General features: G+C 43.7%; 1 protein-coding gene across 2 annotated transcripts in view; it reads left to right on the top strand.

The window, feature by feature from the left end:
* Positions 1-13,873: 13,873 nt before the first annotated feature.
* stxbp5l (syntaxin binding protein 5L) overlaps positions 13,874-22,177 on the top strand; it is a 91,937-nt gene continuing 83,633 nt past the window's right edge. For both annotated transcript variants that reach the window (XM_062971301.1, XM_062971300.1), the window contains exon 1: positions 13,874-14,766. In XM_062971301.1, the coding sequence (XP_062827371.1) occupies positions 14,596-14,766 (171 nt within the window). In that variant the 5' untranslated portion in view covers positions 13,874-14,595. The remainder of the gene's footprint in view (positions 14,767-22,177) is intronic.

The raw sequence follows: 22,177 nt of genomic DNA, 5'->3' as shown, positions 1-22,177 counted from the left end.
TTCTGCGTCTCAGTCTGATTACTACATTTTCTACTATGGTGTCATCTGAATGTATCTTTAGGAAGAGTTAACCTATTTACATAGTTAATAAATGTATGTATAGATGCTCTTTTGTACAAATCATCAATTTATTCTAATATTTCCTTCTTGTTTATCTTTTAACCATTTGCTAATATATCCACAACTATTTAATGTGACTTTTCAATTTACTTAGGGTGTATCTGAATTGTAAAATTAGCAAAGTTTGACAGTACTTTATCTTTCATGGTCAGTTACCCCATATTTCAAAATTCTCTGAAGTGGGTGTCTATAATGCACTCTGAGTGGGTGTCTATAATGCACTCTGTATTTTTCTGAAATAATTTTCCCTGGGATCCACTGAGACCTACTGCGGAACATTAAAGTGCTTGAATTGGAATTTCCTGTCTTTAACTTCAGTAGGCTGAAAGCCAAAAATAAGGTAACAACAACAACTGTTATAGAACTCCACTATGTTGATGTCTGCACTCATTCAGAGGAAAACTTACAATCACCCTCCTCCCTCACCCTGCGCGCTCTTTTCTCACTGGTGGCAGTGGAGGGAGCCGTGGCAGCGAGGTTTGTCCCCATGGTGACAGCTCCCTCCATCGGCGAGGAAGGTACGCACCGGGCGACTGAGGAGGTGGGAAAGGTGTACACCTTTCCCTCTTCCCTTGCCCCATGTGCGCTTCCTTGGTGGCAGTGGGAAAGGTGCACACAGGGCAAGGGAGGGAAAGGCACGCACCTTTCCTTCGCACCGCACGCGCCTTCCTCAGCGGAGGAGGAGGGAGCTGCCACCATGGGGACAAACCCACAAGACAAGCAGCACTGGCAAAGCACCCTGCGGGCCGGATAAATGTTTTCGGCGGGCCGCAGTTTGGGGACCCCTGGTGTAACGCTAGAAAATGTTGGCAGTTTCCACTACCTAGGCAGCCACCTCTCCGCAAAAGCTGACATCGATACAGAAATACGCCACCATCTGGGTTCTGCAGGTGCATCATTTTTTCCGAATTAAGCAGAAAATGATTGAGGATTGGGACATTCGTGGAGGTACCTTTGAAAAATCCTGCAAATCTCTTGGAAAAACAGACAGACAAATGTCAGCATTCTGGAAACAGACCACCAGCACTGAAAAAATTATCCTTCATCAACTTCACTGGACTGGCCACGTCTGAATGCCCAAATTTCCATTTTCCCCAGCATCATGATCTTTTCCAAGCTTTCCTGTCTCATGATGTGGCCAAAATACTTCAACTCTGCCTCTAATATACTTCCCTCCAGTGAGCAGCCGGGCATTATTTCCTGGAGTATGGACTGGTTGGATCTTCTTGCGGTCCAGGGCACTCTCAGAATTTTCCTCCAACACCACAGTTCAAAAGCATCTATCTTCCTTCGCTCAGCCTTCCCTATAGTCCAGCTCTCTTGCATCCATAGGAGAATACCATTGCTTTAACTATGCGGAGCTTCATTGCCACTGTGATGTCTCTACTCTTCACTGTTTTATCAAGATTGGTCATTGCTCTTCTCCCAAGAAGTAAATGTCTTCTGATTTCCTGGCTGCAGTCTGCATCTGCAGTGATCTTCGCGCCTAGAAATATAAAGTCTGTCTAACCATAACAATTCTTTATTGACAGACTGGAATATAGTCAGACCAAAGGATGGCAGAATAGAGAGACATCTGGATGACAAAGACAGCAATGGATCAGAGGGACCTCTGGAGGACAATAATAATGTCAAACGAGAGGGACATCTGGAGGACAAAGAGGGCAATGGACTTGAGGGACCCCTGGAGAACAGTAACAATGTCCGGCTAGAGGGACATCTGGAGGACAAAGAGGGTAATGGACCAGAGGGACCTCTGGAGGACAATAACATCAGGCTAGAGGGATCTTCTTTCTTAATCCCTGTCCATCTTGGCTGGTTGTCCAGGGAGGAGATACAATTCAATCTCTAATACAACAAATTATGAATGCATATCTTAGGATGGGAAACTGTCCATCCTGCTATGTCCGCCTTAGTGGATGATCTCCGTCTTAGCACGGATATGGTGAATGTGTCCCTCTTGGTGCTTCTAGGCCTCTCAGCGGCTTTCAGTACCATCAACCATGGTATCCTTCTGGAACACCTGGACGGGGGCTGGGAATTGAAGGCACTGCTCTGTAGTGGTTCTGGTCATACCTCTCAGGCAGGTTCCAGACGGTGGTGTTAGAGGATAGCTGTTCCTCCACAGGGTGTCATTCTATCCCCAGTGCTCTTTAAAATTTACATGAAGCTGCTGGGAGAGATCATCCATAGGGATGGGGCAGGGTTGCTGATGCAGTATGCTGATGATACCCAAATATATTTCTCCATGTCTTCAAAAACAGCCTCAACTACGAATAGCATGTGTACTCAGAATGAATACCTGAAGGAGGAAATGAGCTGGATGAGGAAAAACAAACTGAAAGTGAATTCAGACAAAACAGAGATGCTTGCCACCAAGAGTCCTAATCTGGTGGTGGAGTTGTGTCAACCAGTCCTGGATGGGATTTCATTCCCCATGAAAAATTGTGTTCACAGCTTGGGAATGTTCCTGGATCCTTATCTCCAAATGTCAGCCCAAGTAGATGTGATAGTCAGGAGTGCTTACTACGAGCTTTGGCTGTTCCGCCAGCTATGCCCCTTTCTAGATTTGGAGGACCTGAAGATGGTAGTGCTGGTAACCTCAAGGTTGGACTTCTGCAATGTGCTTTTTAAAATGCATTTTTACCTGCTGATGATGCGTGTCATGTATGTATTTTATTTTGTTTTATTGTAATTGCCTGGGCTTGGCCCTGTTAGTCGCTGCGAGTCCATTCGGGGAGAGAGATGCGGGGTACAAAAATAAAGTTATTTTATTATTATTATTATTATTATTGTTGTTGTTGTTGTTGTTATTATTATTGGCCTATCTTTGTACCAAGTTCAGAAATTCCAGTTGGCTCAAAATATGGCTGCCAGATTATTTACAGGAACATCTAGGAGTGAGCATATTGCACCTATCCTAAAGTCACTCCACTGGCTGCTAATTAGTCTCTGGGCAAAATAAAAGGTGATGATTTTGACCTTTAAAGCCCTACATTGTTTGGGTCCAGGTTACCTAAAGGATTGCCTTCTCCAGTACAATCTGCCACACACACGTAGGTCCTCTGGAGGGTGTCTGCTCCAGCCTGCCAGAACTCGAATGGCAACCATCATCCAGAGGAACTTTTTCATATATGTGTATTTCATTGGCTGCCCGAAGAAGACTGTGAAATGACTTGCCGGAAGACCTCCGACAGCTAAATGAGCTGTAGGAATTTAAAATCTATCTAAAGACTTATCTCTTCCAGCAGGTCTATCTAGTCAGCCTTTAAGCATGAATTTTAAATTTGTGTTCTTTGTTTAATCTCTGTTTTGTGTATTTTAATATGTATTTTATAGAAATATATTTAATATGTATATTTCATAAAATACATTTTAATATGTGTATTTGTGGTATTTTTACAATGCGTATGTGTTTTAATTATTCTGTAACCCACTTCAAGTCACAAGGAGAGGCGGGTAAGAAATAAAATTGTTGTTGCTGTTGTTTTTGTTATTGTTGTCTTGTTCATGTGAATTGGCTGAGTAACTTTATCTCTCCATATCAGCCTGCCTAGGCTCATCCTCAGAAAAGGCCCTTCTGTCATCCCACCACCGTCACAGGCATGACTGGTGGGGACTCAAGACATGTGTTTAGGAACTTCTCCAATCCATGTGTCCCCTCCTCTTTGTCAGATTTTGATTGACAGTGGAAAGTTGGGTTCTGGCTGGTTGGAATAAACATCCCCCAGAGGACCTCAGTGTCCCAAGGTACTGCTTCTTAAATTATGTGTCCCACCTCCTTAGCTCAGAGTTGGGGTTGTTGTGGTTCAGTCTGATGATGAAGGTGGATTTGGGTTTTCACAGTCTAAAACTGAAAATGTTATACAGCCTGAGCAACAGGAGGCTTTGAGAAGGCTGCAGGCAGGCAGCCAAGATGAGTTAGCAGGCCAAGATGAGATAACAGAGGTTTCAGATCAGTGTGATCCTTCACAGCTCTCAGAACAGGAGGAGGGCAGGGAAAGTCAATAACAGCCAGGTGGTTCAGAAAGTGATAATGAGGAAGTCCAATTAGACAGAGAAGCAAGGTTGCTTCTGAGAACCAAACTCCCTAGACTTTCGCTAAGGATTGCTGCCAAAAGGCTGGGAACTCAAGGTCAAAGGAATGCCTTCATGGCTTGCAAGAATAGGTAAATAAGGGAAAATGTGGGGAACACATTTCAGATCAAGCAACTTTGCTTTCAGAGCAAGATCTCCTGTTTTGTTCCTGTTTCATGCCTCAAGTCCTAGTTCAAGTTTTGCCTATGTATTTTGGGAAAGTATTCTTGCCTTCATGTTCCTGTTTATTTCATGTACATTGGATTCTGCTTTGAAGATCATGTTCCTGTTTTAAGCCTTGTCATCTAAGGATTTACTTGCTGTTTCCTGGGACATTGGATCTTGATTATTTACTTTGCCTTACTTCTTTCTTCTCCCCTCCCCTTTCTGAGTGTGTATGTGTGTGTATTTAGATAGGAGTGAGAAAATTTTATCTTGATGCAGGAAGACAGATTTGATTGTTGATAGGAAGTGGATTTGTGTATTTGGTACTTAAACATAGGAAGTGATCACATAGGATTCGTGAGTTCCATGAAGTTAATTGTCTGGTATATTGTTGGTATTAGAATGTGAATGATGGTGTGCGCATGTTGGTTGATATACATCTGAGTGGAAAGAGTCAGTAGGAACGGTGTGTTAATTTTGAAAGATTAGAGTGGTTACTATAGGAAGGTTTTTGAGGAAGTATTAGGAATGAGTTGGCAGGAATTTCCGAAGAAAAATGAACTTCTTCACCTATGTGATTTGTTGGGAAAATCGTTCAGCACTGTTTTGTATCAACTGGAAACACTGAACAAGAAAATTGATCATCTTTTCAAGGGAATTTCCCTGATTGCGACAAACCCCTCTCCTATAGACATTATAACAACTGTACCAACCAGTTCCACTAACATCAATGAGGAACTAAACGCTCTGGAAGACCATGGAAAAATAAAGCTAGAGGAGCAGAAAGTAGTTAATAGATCAGATTTGGAAGTGGCCAAGGATGGGGATGGGCTAGTATCTGGGAAAGAGGGTCAGGGGAGGGTGGCCTGGAAGGAAATTAATAGAGTCTCCCAAAGGACAAACAACACACTGTCCCCAGAACTGTTTGGACAATCTCGAGATACTTCCTGCAATCTGTTGCGAACCAACAAGGTGGCAGTGGAAGTCTCAGACTCTATGCTAAATAGAGGCAGATGGTCATCAAAGCGAGCTGTCCAGATATCTCTCTCTCAAATTCTTTCTTTGAGCCGGTCGGAAGTGAAGATCAAGACCATTGACTGGCTTCGCAGAGACTATCAATCTTGGAACCGCTCCTTATGTCTTCTCATTGGACTGGAGGATAGAATGTTACTGGAAGAACTGTTTTTGTACGGGCCTAAACTCCAACAATGGGGTATCATTCTTAAGAGGGTATTAGTAGACCCAGTGATCCGCCCCCTAGACATTGGCCTGTCTCGTGAAATACAAGAGTCTCTAATTTCAAGCCATGTCTGTTCTACCCCCCAGCCCTGTCATCAGTCATTAGCTGTGCCTAGTCCCCCTCCCTCATTAGATGATGTTATCATATTAGATGACTCCTCCTCTCTCATACCAGCGGAGATAAGCCTCTCTTTTAAACAATCAAATACACTTGGAGGCCTTTCATCCCAGGATAGCTGACTATCCCCTTTAAATGGCAATCTCAACAAGCCAATCCCTCAGGAGGAAGAGGGTTCTCACGAGTGGCGCCCCATTGAGGTGGTGTGGGGGAGAAGGAAGAACGGTCACCAACAACCCAGGGAGAAGCGCAACAGAGTTATTGCGACCCTGGAGAGGAATAGGTGTGGTAGTCTTCAGAACAGACCCCTCAACCTTAAGGTCCTGCTTCTGAATGCCAGATCCGTCAATGGTAAGACAGCTATCATCCAGGATTTGATCCTGGATGAGGGGGCGGATCTGGCATGTATTACCGAGACTTGGTTGGATGAACCGGGTGGGGTGAATCTCACCCAGCTGTGTCCACCGGGTTTCGGGGTCCATCAGCAGGCCAGGGTGGAGGGGCGGGGAGGAGGAGTTGCGGTGATCTTCCGGCAGTCTATCGCCCTGATCAGATGCACCGTTCCACAATCTATGAGGTTTGAATGTGTCCTGCTGAAGGTGGGAGCCCGAGACAGCTTGGGGATTCTGTTGGTGTACCGTCCACCCCGCGACCCAGCAGTCTCCCTGTCTGAGCTTGCAGAAGTGGTCTCTAATGCGGCCTTGGTCTCCCAACAACTCATAGTTTTGGGAGACTTTAACATCCATGCCGAGACCACATTAACAGGTGCAGCTCAGGATTTCATGGTTGCCATGACGACCATGGGGCTGACTCAAGTTATATCTAGGCCCACACATCAGGCGGGACACACGTTGGACCTTGTCTTCATTGTGGACGGTGGGACAGTCAGAGTGGAAGAACAAAACATCCTTCCATTGTCATGGTCTGACCATCATCTGATCTGTTTAAGTTTCGCCGTGTCTTCTAACCTCCGCAGGGGTGGTGGACCCATTAAGATGGTCCGCCCCAGGAGGTTGATGGATCCAGATGGACTCCTGAGGTCTCTTGGGGATCTTCCTGTTCTGGAGACTGGCGATCCTGTCGATGTCCTGGCTGATCGCTATAATAGTGAGCTGACTAGGGCACTTGACACGATCGCTCCCGAACGCCCCCTCTCGCTGCGTAGAGTCACGTCAACCCCTTGGTTCACTGAGGAGCTGGCCGTGATGAAGCGTACGAGGAGGGGACTAGAGTGCATCTGGAGAAAATCTCAGGATGTGTCCGACCAAGCACGGGCTAAAGCCGCTATTAAGGCTTACTCCGTGGCTCTGCGAGCAGCCAGGAAAGCTTTCACGACTGCCCGCATAGCGTCTGCAGCCAATAGGCCATCGGAGTTGTTCCGAGTTGTTGGAGAGCTCCTGCGGCCTCCTGAGGCCCAGGAGCTTCCCGATGACTTGGCGACTCGGTGTAGCGATTTCGCACACCACTTCGCAGGCAAAGTTGCTCAGATACGTCATGAGTTGGACTCCAGCTTGACTGTGGTTTCAGCGGAGGTAACCGAGGCACCTGTCGGTTCCATCTTATGGGATTCTTTCCGGCTTGTTCTTCCTGATGACGTGGAGGGGATTCTTGGGTCTGTGAGGGCGACCACTTGTGCTCTGGATCCTTGTCCCTCTTGGCTGGTTAAACTGGCCAAAGATGGGTTGTTGGAGTGGTTTGTGGCCATAATAAATGCCTCCTTGGGTCAGGGGTCATTTCCATCCTGTTTTAAGCAAGCGGTGGTAAAACCGTTACTAAAAAAGACCTCGCTAGACCCATTGGTTTGTGACAATTACAGACCAATCTCCAACCTTCCATTTTTGGGCAAGGTTCTGGAGCGGGTGGTTGCCACGCAGCTCCAGGAGTTCCTCGATGACACTGATTTTCTGGACCGCTCGCAGTCTGGCTTCAGGCCTGGGCACAGTACTGAGACGGCTTTGGTCGCCTTGGTGGATGACCTCCGCAGGGAGCTGGACAGGGGGAGTGTGAGCCTGCTGGTTCTCCTGGATATCTCAGCGGCTTTCGATACCATCGACCATGGTATCCTTCTGGGGAGGCTCTCAGGGATGGGGCTCGGGGGCACGGTTCTGCTGTGGCTCCAGTCCTTCCTGGAGGGTCGTTCCCAGATGGTGAAGCTGGGGGACACCTGCTCAGACCCCTGGCCATTGACCTATGGGGTTCCGCAGGGGTCTATTTTATCCCCCATGCTATTTAACATCTACATGAAACCGCTGGGAGAGGTCATCCGGAGTTTTGGAGGGCGTTGCCATCTCTACGCAGATGACACGCAAATCCACTATTCCTTTCCACCTGACTCCAAGGAAGCCCCTCGGGTGCTGAACCAGTGCCTGGCCGCTGTGGCGGACTGGATGAGGAGGAACAAGCTGAGGATCAATCCTGACAAGACAGAGGCCCTCCTGGTCAATCGTGCATCGGATTGGGGTATTGGGTGGCAACCTGTGCTGGACGGGGTTGCACTCCGCCTGAAATCACAGGTCCGCAGTTTGGGGGTCCTCCTGGATTCAGCGTTGACGCTTGAGGCTCAGGTGTCGGCGGTGGCCAGGAGGGCTTTCGCACAACTCAAACTTGTGCGCCAACTGCGACCATACCTCGTGAAGTCTGATTTGACCACGGTGGTCCATGCCCTAGTTACCTCCAGACTGGACTACTGTAATGCACTCTACCTGGGGCTTCCCTTGAAGACGGCCCGGAAATTACAACTGGTCCAACGCTCGGCAGCCAGATTAATAACGGGGGCAAATTACAGGGAGAGATCCACTCCCTTGTTTAAGGAGCTCCACTGGCTGCCGTTCATTTTCCGGTCCCAATTCAAGGTGCAGACCATCATCTATAAAGCCCTGAACGGTTTGGGACCCACCTACCTCCGTGACCGTATCTCCTTCCATAAACCTGCCCGTTCCTTGCGATCATCCGGGGAGGCCCTGTTATCACCATTGCCTATATCCCAGGCTCGCCTTGTAAGTACAAGGGAGAGGGCCTTCTCTGCTGTGGCCCCCCGACTATGGAACTCACTACCTTCTGAAATAAGGCAAGCTCCCACTCTGTTAGCTTTTAGGAGAGAATTGAAAACATGGCTCTTCCGTTGTGCTTTCGGTGAGTAATTTCTGTCATATATCTCCGTATTACTCCCCTCCGAACATCTATCCTCTAGATTACCCCTTCCAAATGTCCCTGCCCATAGTGGAGTACTTCTCTGTCCCTCTCACTCAGGGTTTTATCTCTGTGTTCAAGCGGCCTGCCCTTGTTTTATGGTTTTGTTTTTTTTTTTGATTTCTTGATGTTCTGTTTATTATTATCTATTGTATTTTAAATGGTGTTATGATATGTTGTTTTTATATTTTATTATGTTGTATTGCTCTGGGCATGGCCCCATGTTAGCCGCCCCGAGTCCCCATTGGGGAGATGGTGGCGGGGTATAAATAAAGTTTTTTTATTATTATTATTATTATTATTATTATTATTATTATTATTATTATTATTATTACTTTTTGCTACCTTTTTACCAATAAACTGTTTATACCAAGTCTGTCTCCATGGTGTGTGTTGAGAGCAAGGTGGACCTTTGCTAGGGTGCAACAGGGGTCATAAAATGTTTGTCAACGTCAAACAGTTTTCAAACACAACCCATGTACATGAATCTATGCATCAACATGCAGTGTTTTGAGGAGGCTTGGCAGAAAATGCTTCAGCTGTATTCCACAAAAAGGAAAAGCAGCCTATTTTGAAATGCTGGTTTATTATCAATAAATGTTTGGGTTTTATACTTATTCTATAACCTATATACCTAGGGTCAGGTAAAAATGTAATGGGCGGAAAGAGGCCACGAATAAAAAAAAGGTTTAACAAGTTCAGTGCTATGGGATGTAAATGTAAAAGGAGGTGTAGGCCTGCACGCTGGGCATTTGGGAAGGCTCCTTGGAGAAGGCAGCCCACAGCCTCAGATGTGGCCTCCGTCTTCTCTCTTAACAAACTAACAAAATGAATTTCAATAAGGACAAATGTAGGATACTCCACTTAGGCAGAAAAAAATGAAATTAAGAGATGTAGAATGGGTGATATCTGGCTCGAAAACAGTTAATGAACTAAACAAGTTGAATATGAGCAAACAATGTGATGCAGCAGCTAAAAAGGCCAATGGGATTTTGGGCTGCATCAAAGGGAGCATAATGTCTAGATCAAGGGAAGTCATGGTGATCCTGCTTTGGTCAGGCCTTACCTGGAATAACAGTGTGTCCAATTCTGGGCAATGCAATTCAAGAGAACTATTGACAAGCTGGAAGGTATCCAGAGGAGGATGACTAAAAGGATCAAAGAGACCATGAATCCCTATGAAGAGATGCTCAAAGTGCTGGGTCTGTTTAGTCTGCAGAAGAGAAGGTTGAGAAGAAACATGATAGCCACGTGAAAGGGTGTCATGCTGCCCTGGTACTGCCTAGAAACTAGGTCCCTTTCCACACAGTTGTATAAAACCCACATTGAACTGTATTATACGGCAGTGTGGACTCACATAACGCAGCTCAAAGCAAACATTGTGGATTATCTGCCTTGATATTCTGGGTTATATGGCTGTGTGGAAGGGCCCCAGGACTCAATGGAACAATGGGTTCAAATTCCAGAAAAGGAGATTCTACTTGAACATTAGGAGCTGTTCAGCAGTGGAACTCTCTGCCTCGGTGTGTAGTAGAGGCTCCTTCTTTGGAGGCTTTCAAAATGAGGCTGGATGGGTTGCTTTGATTGTGCTTTTCCTGCATAGCAGAACAGGGTTGGATTAGATAGACTGTGGAGTCTCTTCTGACTATATTATTATTATTATTATTATTATTATTATTATTATTATTATTATTATTATTATTTTATTATGACACAGCAAACAAGATAGATATGCTGGATTTCATATCACAAAATCACAAGTCGAACACTTCCCAAATGTCTAGGACTGTGTGATGTATTTTCGGATGATGCGCGCAGATCCCAGCAGGGTGGCCTTTTGCAGTTGGCAGATCGTAATTTTGTCAATGTCTATTGTTTCTAAATGCCGGCTGAGATCTTTTGGCACGGCACCCAATGTGCCCATCACCACCGGGACCACCTGTACTGGTTTCTGCCAGAGTCTTTGAAGTTCAATCTTGAGGTCCTGATAGCGGCTGAGTTTTTCCTGTTGTTTTTCGTCAATGCGACTGTCACTTGGGATAGCGACATCAATGATCCAAACCTTTTTTTTCCCCACAACTGTGATGTCTGGTGTGTTGTGTTCCAGAACTTTGTCAGTCTGGATTCGGAAGTCCCATAGTATCTTTGCGTGCTCATTTTCCAGTACTTTTGCAGGTTTGTGATCCCACCAGTTCTTTGCTGCTGGGAGTGGTACTTGAGGCATAAGTTCCAATGAATCATTTGGGCCACATAGTTGTGCCTCTGTTTGTAGTCTGTCTGTGCAATTTTCTTACATCAGCTGAGGATATGATCAATGGTTTCGTCGGTTTCCTTGCACAGTCTGCATTTTCGGTCATCAGCTGATTTTTCGATCTTGGCCGTAATTGCATTTGTTCTGATGGCTTGCTCCTGGGCTGCAAGGATCAGGCCTTCTGTCTCCTTCTTCAGTGTCCCATTCGTGAGCCAGAGCCAGGTCTTCTCCTTATCAGCTTTTCCTTCAATTTTGTCAAGGAACTTCCCATGCAATGTTCTGTTGTGCCAGCTGTCAGCTCTAGTTTGTAGTGTGGCTTTCTTGTACTGGTTTTTTGTCTGCTGTGCTTTGAGGAGTTTCTGATTTTTGACTTCAATCAAAGCAGGTTCTTCACTTTGCTTTACATATTCTGCCAGGGCATGTTCTTCTTCTTTGACTGATTGTTTTACTTGTAAGAGTCCTCTGCCCCCTGATCTTCTAGGCAGATATAGCCGGTCAACATCACTGCGAGGGTGCAGTGAATGATGTCATGAGTTTTCTTGTTTTTCTGTCCAAATTGTCCAGTTCCATGTACATCAGATGCGAAATTTTGTGAGAATTCTTAGATGTTTGATAGCCGAGATTTGTTTTTTGTAAGATTGTTGACAGAGGGATCATGGCAATAATGAAAATATTATTATTATTATTATTATTATTATTATTATTATTATTATTATTATTATTATTATTATTGGATGGTCATCTGTTGGGGTGTACTTTGATTGTGCTTTTCCTGCATGGCAGAAGGAGGTTGGACTAAAAGGCTTTCAGGGTCTCTTCTAACTATATTATTATTATTATTATTATTATTATTATTATTATTATTGACACAAAGACATAGTATGACACAGCAAACGAGATCTATATGCTGGATTTCATATCACAAAATCACAAGTTGAACATTTCCCAAGTGTTTAGGACTGTGTGATGTATTTTTGGATGATGCGTACAGATCCCAGTAAGGTGGCCTTTTGCAGTTGACAGATCGTAATTTTGTCAATGTTTATTGTTTCCAAATGCCGGCTGAGAACTTTTGGCGTGGCACCCAGTGTGCTAATAATAATAATAATAATAATAATAATAATAATAATCTCTTCGCTCATCGGGGGAGGCCCTCCTCTCGCTTCCACCACCCTCGCAGTCGCGGTTGGTGGGGACAAGGGAGAGGGCCTTCTCCGTCGTGGCCCCCGGCTCTGGAACTCACTCCCCAGGAAGATCAGGCAGGCCTCTACCCTCCTCTCCTTTCGGAAGAACCTGAAAACTTGGCTCTTCCAACAGGCCTTTGATGACTGATCCCTGTAGGATTGACCTGTTTGCCTACTCAGCAATAGACCCTCAGGTATGCCTTCCCCAGTATTATAATTGGCACTTTAATGACTATGACAGCTGGGTAATCACCTTTCCCTGATGACTTCGACATATTTTGCACCTTGGCCCAGATCCTTGAATTCAATTCATGATTTTAACATTTTATCTTTGTATGTGACTTTTTATGACTGTTTTTATTGTTGTTGATGTTTTATTGCTGATTGATCTGTTTCATTGTTTTGCTTTTATATTGTTGTGTCCGGGCTTGGCCCCATGTAAGCCGCCCCAAGTCCCTTCGGGGCGATGGGGCAGGGTATAAGAATAAAGTTGTTGTTATTATTATTATTATTATTATTATTATTATTTAGGATGAATGGTAATCTCTCGGGAGGGGGGCTTTGATCAAAGGTCTGGAGACCATTAATCCCTGTGCGGAGCATCTTAAAGAGCTGGGTCTGTTTAGCCTGCAGGAGAGGAGGTTGAAATGAGACATGAGATAGCCATGTATAAATATGTGAATGGATGCCATAAGGAAGAGGGAGCAGGCTTGTTTTCTGCTGCCCTGAAAACTAGCACTGGGAGCAATGGGTTCAAACTACAGTAGAGTCTCACTTATCCAAGCCTCGCTTATCCAAGCTTCTGGATAATCCAAGCCATTTTTGTAGTCAATGTTTTCAATATATCATGATATTTTGGTGCTAAACTCGTAAATACAGTAATTACAACATAACATTACTGCGTATTGAACTATTTTTTCTGTCAAATTTGTTGTATAACATGATGTTTTGGTGCTTAATTTGTAAAATCGTAACCTAATTTGATGTTTTATAGGCTTTTCCTTAATCTCTCCTTATTATCCAAGATACTCGCTTATCCAAGCTTCTGCCGGCCCGTTTAGCTTGGATAAGTGAGACTCTACTGTATAAGAAAGGAGATTCCACCTGAACATTAGGAAGAACTTCCTGACCGTTAGAGCTGTTCAGCAGAGGAAGTCTCTGCCTTGGAGTGTGGTGGAAGCTCCTTCCTTGGAAACTTAAGCACAGGCTGGATGCCATCTGTCGGGATGCTTTGATTGTGTTTTTCCTGCATGGCAGGGGGTTGGACTAGATGGGCTGATGTGGTCTCTTCCAACTCTATGATTCTATGCGGGCTCTGATTTCTTGCCTCTCTGGCCCTTCCCTATTGCTTCCTGTTGGCGGGAAAATATATGATGGGGGCAGCTGGGACCCCCACCCCCTCACACATAGAGAGAAGCCCTTCCCACGGAAAGAAGGCTGAATTGCCGTGACAGAGCAGCCCAGGCCACCCATGTTTGCTCGCGCATGCGCTCTCCCCGACAGCCCCCCCCCCTTTGTTGCCGCTTCCTTTCAGCCATTTTCCGGGGCGCTGCGAAGGGGGAAAGCGGCAGGGAGCCCCCTCGCCGCAGCGTCGTGTCGTCGTCTTCCGGCGCAACGTGGCGCAGTGTGTTTCCCCTCGCTCGCCCCGTTCTTCGGGCCTCGGGGCCCGTCCATTCCTTCCTTCCTTGCTTGCTTCCCTCAGCCGCAGCCCCTGCCTGGCGCGTTCCTCTCAGGAGGAGGAGGAGGAGGCCGAGGCGGCCACTGGTGGCTTCAGCACCTCGGAGAGCGCCTGAGGTGAAGGCAGCGGCGGGCTGGGCCTGCTGTCGGAGGCGGGAGCTGTGGACCTGCTGTCGCCGGCCTGAGGCGCGGCCCCCTCCCAGCGGAGAGGGCTCATAAAGCCGAGGAGAGCCGGCGTGGGCGCCCAGAGGCAGAGGAGCCTTCCTCCATCACCACAGTCGCCGCAGGAGTGAAATGGGGAAGGCAGCGGGATGCTCCCTTGCTAGGAAGAAGGAGCTCCACTGCATGCCAACAGCGCCCTGAGCCTCTCTCCTGGACTTCCCACCCCAAGTGGATTCATACCATGTGATTTCTCTCTGTGACTCCCTTCCTTCCCGCCGCCGACCATCTCCTTTTCCTTCTGACCGGGATACCATGGAGCCCTCGTTCCAGTCCATAGACAGGGAACTTGTGCCGCATCATTGGGAAGTCTGAGCCGTTCTTCCTTGCGTGTGACCCTGTCCCTCGCCAGCAAGATGAAGAAATTCCCTTTCCACAAAGTTTTGGATGGCCTGACTTCCTCCTCCACGAGTGGAAACAGCAGCAGCAGTGGGCTCGGAAGTAGTGTCTCTGTAGGGACGGCTGCAGGGACTCCGAGGGAGGAGGTCCCCGAGAGACTCACCACAGACTACTTTCAGCTCTGCAAGGTAGGAAAAGGGTCATTGAATCATAGAGTTGGAAGAGACCTCGTGAGTCATCCAGTCCAACCCCATTCTGCCAAGAAGCAGGAAAACCACATTCAAAGCATCCCCGACAGATGGCCATCCAGCCTCTGCTTAAAAGCCTCCAAAGAAGGAGCCTCCATCACACTCCAGGGCAAAGAGTTCTACTGCTGAACAGCTCTCAAAGTTAGGAAGTTCTTCCTAATGTTCAGGTAGAATCTCCTTTTCTGTAGTTCAGTGGTTCTCAGCCTGTGGGTCCCCAGTTGTTTTGGCCTACAACACCCAGAAATCCCTGCCAATTTACCAGCTGTTAGGATTTCTGGGAGTTGATGGCCAAAACATCTGGGGACCCACAGGTTGAGAACTACTGCTGTATTTTGAAGCCTTTGTTCCGCAGCCTAGTCTCCAGGGCAGCAGAAAACAAGCTTGCTCCCTCCTCCCTATGATTTCCCTTCACATGGCCCACATCATATTTCCCCCCAGCCTTCTCTTCTGCAGGCTAAACATACCCAGCAATTTAAGCTGCTCCTCATAGGGCTTGTTCTCCAGACCCTTGATCATTTTAATCGCTCTCTTCTGGACACATTCCAGGTTGTCAACATCTCCCTTAAGTTGCAGTGCCCAGAATTGGACACAGTATTCCAGGTATGGACTGACCAAAGCAGAATAGAGGGGTAGCATGACTTCCCCAGATCTAAACACTATACTCCTATTTATGCAGGCCAAAATCCCATTGGCTTTTTTAGCCGCCACATCATATTGTTGGCTCATGTTTAACTTGTTGTCCTCGAGGACTCCAAGATCCTTTTCATGCGTACTGCTGTCGAGTCAGGTGTCCCCCATTCTGTATCTTTGCATTTTATTTTTTCTGTCTAAGTGGAGTATCTTGCATTTGTTCCTGTTGAACTTCATTTTGTTAGTTTCAGCCCATCTCTCTAGTCTGTTAAGATCGTTTTGAATTCTACTCCTGTCTTCTGGAGTATTAGCTATCCCTCCCAATTTGGTGTCATCTGCAAACTTGATTATCGTGCCTTCTAACCCTTCATCTAAGTCATTAATAAAGATGTTGAACAGAACTGGGTCCAGGACGGAACCTTGTGGCACTCCACTTATCACTTTTTCCAGGATGAAGAGGAAACATTGGTGAGCACCCTCTGGGATTGTTCACTTAACCAATTACAGATCCACCTAACCATAGTTTTGCCTAGCCCACTTTTGATTAATTTGTCTTTTAAAACAAAGCATGTTTTGAGCTCACAACCTCTGAGAATGCCTCCCATAGATGTGGGTGAAACGTCAGGAGATAATGCTTCTGGAACCTGTAAAACTCACTGCAACCCAGTGATTCTGGCTATGAAAGCCTTCGACAAAATAAAGCATGTTTTCCTTGTTGTTTCCCACCAGCTCAGAAGTGCTGCTTTAAGGGCTTTGCATTAAAAACCAACTGGCCTGAATTAAGGAGTATCAGAAGACACTTCATCCAGCAATTATTATTTCGTTAGAAACTGGACCTTTCTTGTGCAGAATTACAAACAAAATAAAATAAATTGAAACACCAGAAGTCATTGCTGCCTGGAGCATTGTCCTTGTTGTATACCTTCCAGTCAAGAGCCTTGGTGGCGCAATGGGTTAAACCCTTGTGCCAGCTGAACTGCTGACTGAAGGTCAGCAGTTTGAATCCACCAGGTGGGGTGAGCTCCTGTCTGTCAGCTCCAGCTTCCAATTCAGAGCACAGGCGTCCCCTGGACAAAATCTCTGCAGACGACCAATTCTTTCTAACCAGATGCGACTTGCAGTTTCTCACCTGGTTTCTGACACAATAAAAAAACCCTTGGAGTCATTTCTGCCTTAAGATAACCCTAAGGCCCTAAGTACAAATCCTTAGCACGATTTGGTGGGTGGGTGTTTATGTTTTCCCTTGCCTTCCTCTGAGGCTGAGAGAATATGATGTGCCTCAGATCACCCAGTGTGTTTTGATGGTCAAGTGGAGATTCAAACCTGAATCTCCAGACTCGTATGCCAATACTCAAATCACTGCACTGCTCTCTAACTAGGAGCTTAGTGAATTGAAAGTTATTTGAAAGTAAGCTATTTTCAGGTATTAAATCATAAAATTAATTAATTTAAACACTCTCTTTTTTCTCTGTTGGCTGTAGATTTCTTGACAGCTAATATTATCAACCAGGAAGCTCAATATTCTTTTGTATATCACCTGATAGAAATATTATTGAGATGTAACATATAGGGTGTGTCTTCTTATTTCACCCACTTTCTTTTGTAAAATTTGATTAATTTTAGTATAATGACGTCAGAACCAGAAACTCAGTATCTATCACTAGTCATATAGCAAGAATCCACTTATTTGCCTTGGGAACTTTAATGCTGAACGGTATTTAACTTGCTGACATGAATTCTGTTTTTTTCTTCAATTTTATTTCAGATTGGAAAGCATTTTAAACATTCAGGTGTCTGTGTGCGATAACTACAGATTTAAACGTGAAGTTTAAATCTATGCATGGCAGGGGGTTGGAATGAATGGCCCCAGTGGTCTTTTCCATCTTTATGATTCTATTATTCTAAGTAGAAATTGTTCATTTCATTACTCAGTAGTCATCTCTAGATAAATTGATTTTAGCATAATTAACACTTCTCACAAGTACTTGATCTTAATTTTAAAAAAATTCTTCATTTTGAAATCAAAGCATTATTTAATCTAATAAAAGTGATAGTTTGATTTTAAAAGTATACATGTTCACATAAATGAATCTATCGTGTCTTTTTGAATTTAGTTTCTTATAGTTGTATTATGAACAAAAGTGAATAGTGTTTTTGCACCTTTTTTACTACAATATAAAAAGTGTGTAAGGGACCCCAGTGGCAAAGCGGGTTAAACCACCGAGCTGCTGAACTTGATGACCGAAAGATAGGAGGTTCGAATCCGGGGAGCAGAGTGAGCTTCCACTATTAGCCCCAGCTTCTGCCAACCTAGCAGTTCAAAAACAGAGTAGATCAATAGGTATCGCTGTGGCTAGAAGGTAACGGCACTCCATGCAGTCATGCCAGCCACATGACCTTGAAGGTGTCTATGGACAATGCTGGCTCTTCGGCTTAGAAATGGAGATGAGCCCCAACCCCCAGAGTCAGACATGGCATAGTGAGTTGCTGCCAGGTTCTATTCTAACCCGGGGAGAGCACGGATGAGCTCCCTCTGTCAGCTCAAACTCCATGCGAGGACATGAGAGAAGCCTTCCACAAGGATGGTAAAAACATCAAAACATCCGGGCATCCCCTGGACAACGTCCTTGCAGACGGTCAATTCTCTCACACCAGAATCAACTTGCAGTTTCTCAAGTCGCTCCTGACATGAAAAAAACCTAAAAAGTGTGTATTAGGTCTGTTAAGCTTCAAGACACCATTCTACTTATATATCAATGTTGCAGTATAGTAAGCATTTACAATGAGATAGAGATCAAGTACCCAAATTGTTGCCTTTTCAGATATGTCAGTCACAACACCCATTAGCCTTGTGGAAGGGAGAAAGACATATCTTAATTTGTTTTGGAAGATTTTGTGGGTAGATAGCTGTGCTGATTCCAGTTAATTTATCCTTGGTTTGTAAAATAAGATAAAAGATGGTAATTCTGTTTAAAACGTAACAGACTTCAGGGAAGAATACTCATATTTTTTTACCCTGGGTTTGGTTTTTTTGGGGGGGACGGGGGTTGCTAATGTGGAACAGAAATAGAAAGTATGACTAAAGTATATTGTGTTACCAGCTTCAAGATTAATGAACTCCTTAACGGCACAATTTGAACCATTATTATGTAAGATACTGGAATCACTTTTTCAGAGTGATTCATTTCATATTGCTTTCTAAATCACAGAATGAGTGAAGACAAGGTAGTTTACATAGGTGGGTTTCTTTCTAAGGATGGAGGGTTCCCTTTGGGATGAAATTGGTATTATTTTTGCAATTATTTCTGGGTGTGGCTTTGGTACTCTGACTGCGTGAGGTCTAGACAGTCAAGGGACAGGTCAGCAGGGGTTGGTGGGTGGATCTACTGTCCCATCTGTTATTCTGCTGGTTTGTCAAAGTCAAGACACTTTTTTCACATGACAAATGTACTTTTATCTGGGTTGATGGGGTTCAGGAATGAGAGGCAGAAAGAAGAGGTACCCATCCTTCTCCTCCATGTCTAGAGGATAGTAACGAAAATGGTCAAAGATTTGAAAGCCAAGCGCTATGGGGGCCAGCTTAGGGTATGGGTATGTTTAACTTGGAGAAGCCAAAGGGGACATGATAGCCATGGTTAAATATTTGAAAGGATGTCACATTGAAGAGGAAGGAAGTTTGGTTTCTGTTGCTCTTGAGATTAGGACATGGAGCAGTTGATTCAAATTGCAGGAAAGAAGATTCCTCTTAAACATTAGGAAAAATATCTTGAAGGCTAGAGCCATTCAACTGTCAGATATCTTGCTTCTGGAAGTTTTTAAATGGAAGCTAGATGGCCATCTGTCAGGAGTGCTCTGATTGGATGTTCTTGCATAGCAGGGGATTGGATTGGATGGCCCTTGTGGCATCTTGCAACTCTGATTCTATAATTCTATGATTCTATAGATGAAGGTATATTTCATAACAATGAAATATACTTCAGTAACACACCTGTATATAATAGCTAATCCTAGTTGAGGAACCTTTCAATTTCTTAAGGACTATGGAAACAGGTTCACCCTTATTTCCTTCAATTAAGGGATTGAGGGCCCTTTGCCATTTGTAGACTAAGCTCAGTTTTCTGGGATCCTGTTCTGGTTACTAAGTATTCATTTCATAATAGCTGTCAAAACCAGATAGGCATAGCTATCTAAGCATTCTTAGATACTGGAATATTTTAAAGGGTAATGTCGGATCTATAGCAGGCATAGGCAAACTTCAGTCCTCCAGGTGTTTTTGACTTCAACTCCCAGGAATCCCAGCCAGTTTATTGGCTGTTAGGAAATGTGGGAGTTGAAGTCCAAAACACCTGGAGGACTGAAGTTTGCCTATGCCTGCTATAGAGCCGACATTACCCTTTAAAATATTCCAGTATCTAAGAATGCTTAGATAGCTATGCCTATCTGGTTTTGACAGCTATTATGAAATGAATACTTAGTAACCAGAACAGGATCCCAGAAAACTGAGCTTAGTCTACAAATGGCAAAGGGCCCTCAATCCCTTAATTGAAGGAAATAAGGGTGAACCTGTTTCCATAGTCCTTAAGAATAGTAATGTTTAGGCTATTTATTGTTTACTGTCATATATATACAAACATATAAATTCCCCTTACTTTCAAACATTGAGAGCTTAAGTGGATTTCAGAGGATCCACCTTTGATGGATACAAACTGCAGGTATTGAAGATTCTGGTTCTGAATCTGGAAAGTGAGGCGATAGTGATTCACTGATTTTATCCAGTTTTGCACACTGAAACCATCTGTCACAACTCTAAATGTTATTCTCAAGGAGTCCCTGAACCTGTAGGTGTGTCAACTTACTCTAGGGAGAAATGTCAATAGTTCTCTGCCAGAGCTAAAGTCTTGTCTCTCACTTTTGAGAAACTTCTCATGCTGGTCAGGAGCCGGAAGTTGCAAAAATGAGATTTTTCCTTCACTTAGTGAAGTGGATAATAAAAGACTAATATTTTATTAGAAAAATACATTTAAAATTTGTTGCTAATAATCCATGTGAGTGATATCTTAGCATTTTCACTTTTTATGTTGTTATGTAGACAGTACAGAGCAATAGGCAAATATATAGTTTTACATTTAAAAAGTAAGTTAATATACAAAATAAGTACATTGAAATGCTATTATGTTGTAGAGAAAGGATTACTTTCAGGAGAAACTGAATATTGCTCATAAAAATACTGATACTAGAATCTTGCTTATCCAACCTTCACTCATCCAATGTTCTGTATTATCCAACACAGTCTGCCTTTTAGTAGTTAATGTTTTTGTAGTCAATGTTTTCAATACATTGCGAAGTTTTGGTTATAAAACATGAAGTTTTGGTGCTTAATTTATAAAATCACTAGTTGTGCCTGGCCACGCGTTGCTGTGGCAAAGTGGTGGTGGTATTGGTTAAAAATTGTTGTGGAATTTTTATTTGACGTTATTTGTATTTTTAAATTAATTTTATTGTAACTTATCTTTTTTATTTTTTATATTTTATAATTTTCTTGTATTATTTTTAGTTATTTTTTGTTATTGTAGTATTTTATTGTATTAATTTTTAATGTTTTTAATTATTGTTTAGTGTTTTTTATTATTTCTATTGTATTATTTGTATTTATTTTATTTTTTATTATTTTATTATTATTTGTGTTTTTATTATTTTACTTTATTATTTGTATGTATTATATTTTATTATTTGATTATATTATTTTTATTTATGTTTTTTAATTTTATTATTTTTTATTTGTTTTTTGTATTTATTTTAGTATTTTTGTTTCTCTTTGTATTGAGTTGCTCTGAGTTCTGTGGTCTGCGCGGTCATGTTCCAAATTTATTCTCTCCTGATGTTTTGCCCGCATGTATGGCAGGCATCCTCAGAGGTTGTGAAATGTGTTGTAACGAAAGGAAGTGGGGTTTATGTATCTGTGGAATGACCAGGGTGGAGGAAAGAACTGTTGTCTCCTTTAGGCAAGTGTGAATGTTGGAATTGGCACTGAATAGCCTTGTAGCTTCAAAGCCTGGATGGTTCCTGCCTGCCTGGAATGAACAAAATGTGGCTCCCAGTATTTAAAAAATCTGTGAAATCAGGACAGTTAACTAAAGAACAGCACTGAGCAATCAGGGAATTCCAGACATGATGTATTGAGGGCCAGCTAACATCTCCCAACAAAGGATTCCTCTCCGAAGCAGGAAGTAGACAGGCCTTGAGATAAAAATAAACATCCTACTTGTCTGTTTTCAAACAGATCTCATAATCTCTGAGGATGCCTGGGATAGACATGGATGGCAGTTTGGCAGCAGATAGGGTCGTGAGGGAATGAGATGTTTAATCGGCTTTTCCTGAATCCCTTCTTATTATCCAACATATTCAGTTATCCAATGTTTTGCCAGGGTATTTATGTTGTATAAGTGAGACTCTACTGTATATCTTATATTATCTGCTTAGAACTGGATTATATGAGGCTCCTTCTACACAGCTGAATAAAATGCATACTGAAGTGGATTATATGGCAGTGTGGACTCAAGATCATCCAGTTCAAAGCAGATAATATAAGTTTATAAATGGGTTATATAGCTGTGTGGAAGGGCCTTGAGTCTACAATGCCATATAATCCAGTTCAAGTAAGATAATCTGTATTTTATAGGCAGTGTGGAAGAGAGAGTGAGGCCTGAGTAGGTTGCTAGGA

The sequence above is a fragment of the Anolis carolinensis genome, chromosome 2, assembly GCF_035594765.1.
Source record: "Anolis carolinensis isolate JA03-04 chromosome 2, rAnoCar3.1.pri, whole genome shotgun sequence".
In the NCBI taxonomy this organism is placed as follows: domain Eukaryota; kingdom Metazoa; phylum Chordata; class Lepidosauria; order Squamata; family Dactyloidae; genus Anolis; species Anolis carolinensis.
This window is presented reverse-complemented; position numbering and strand designations above follow the sequence as displayed.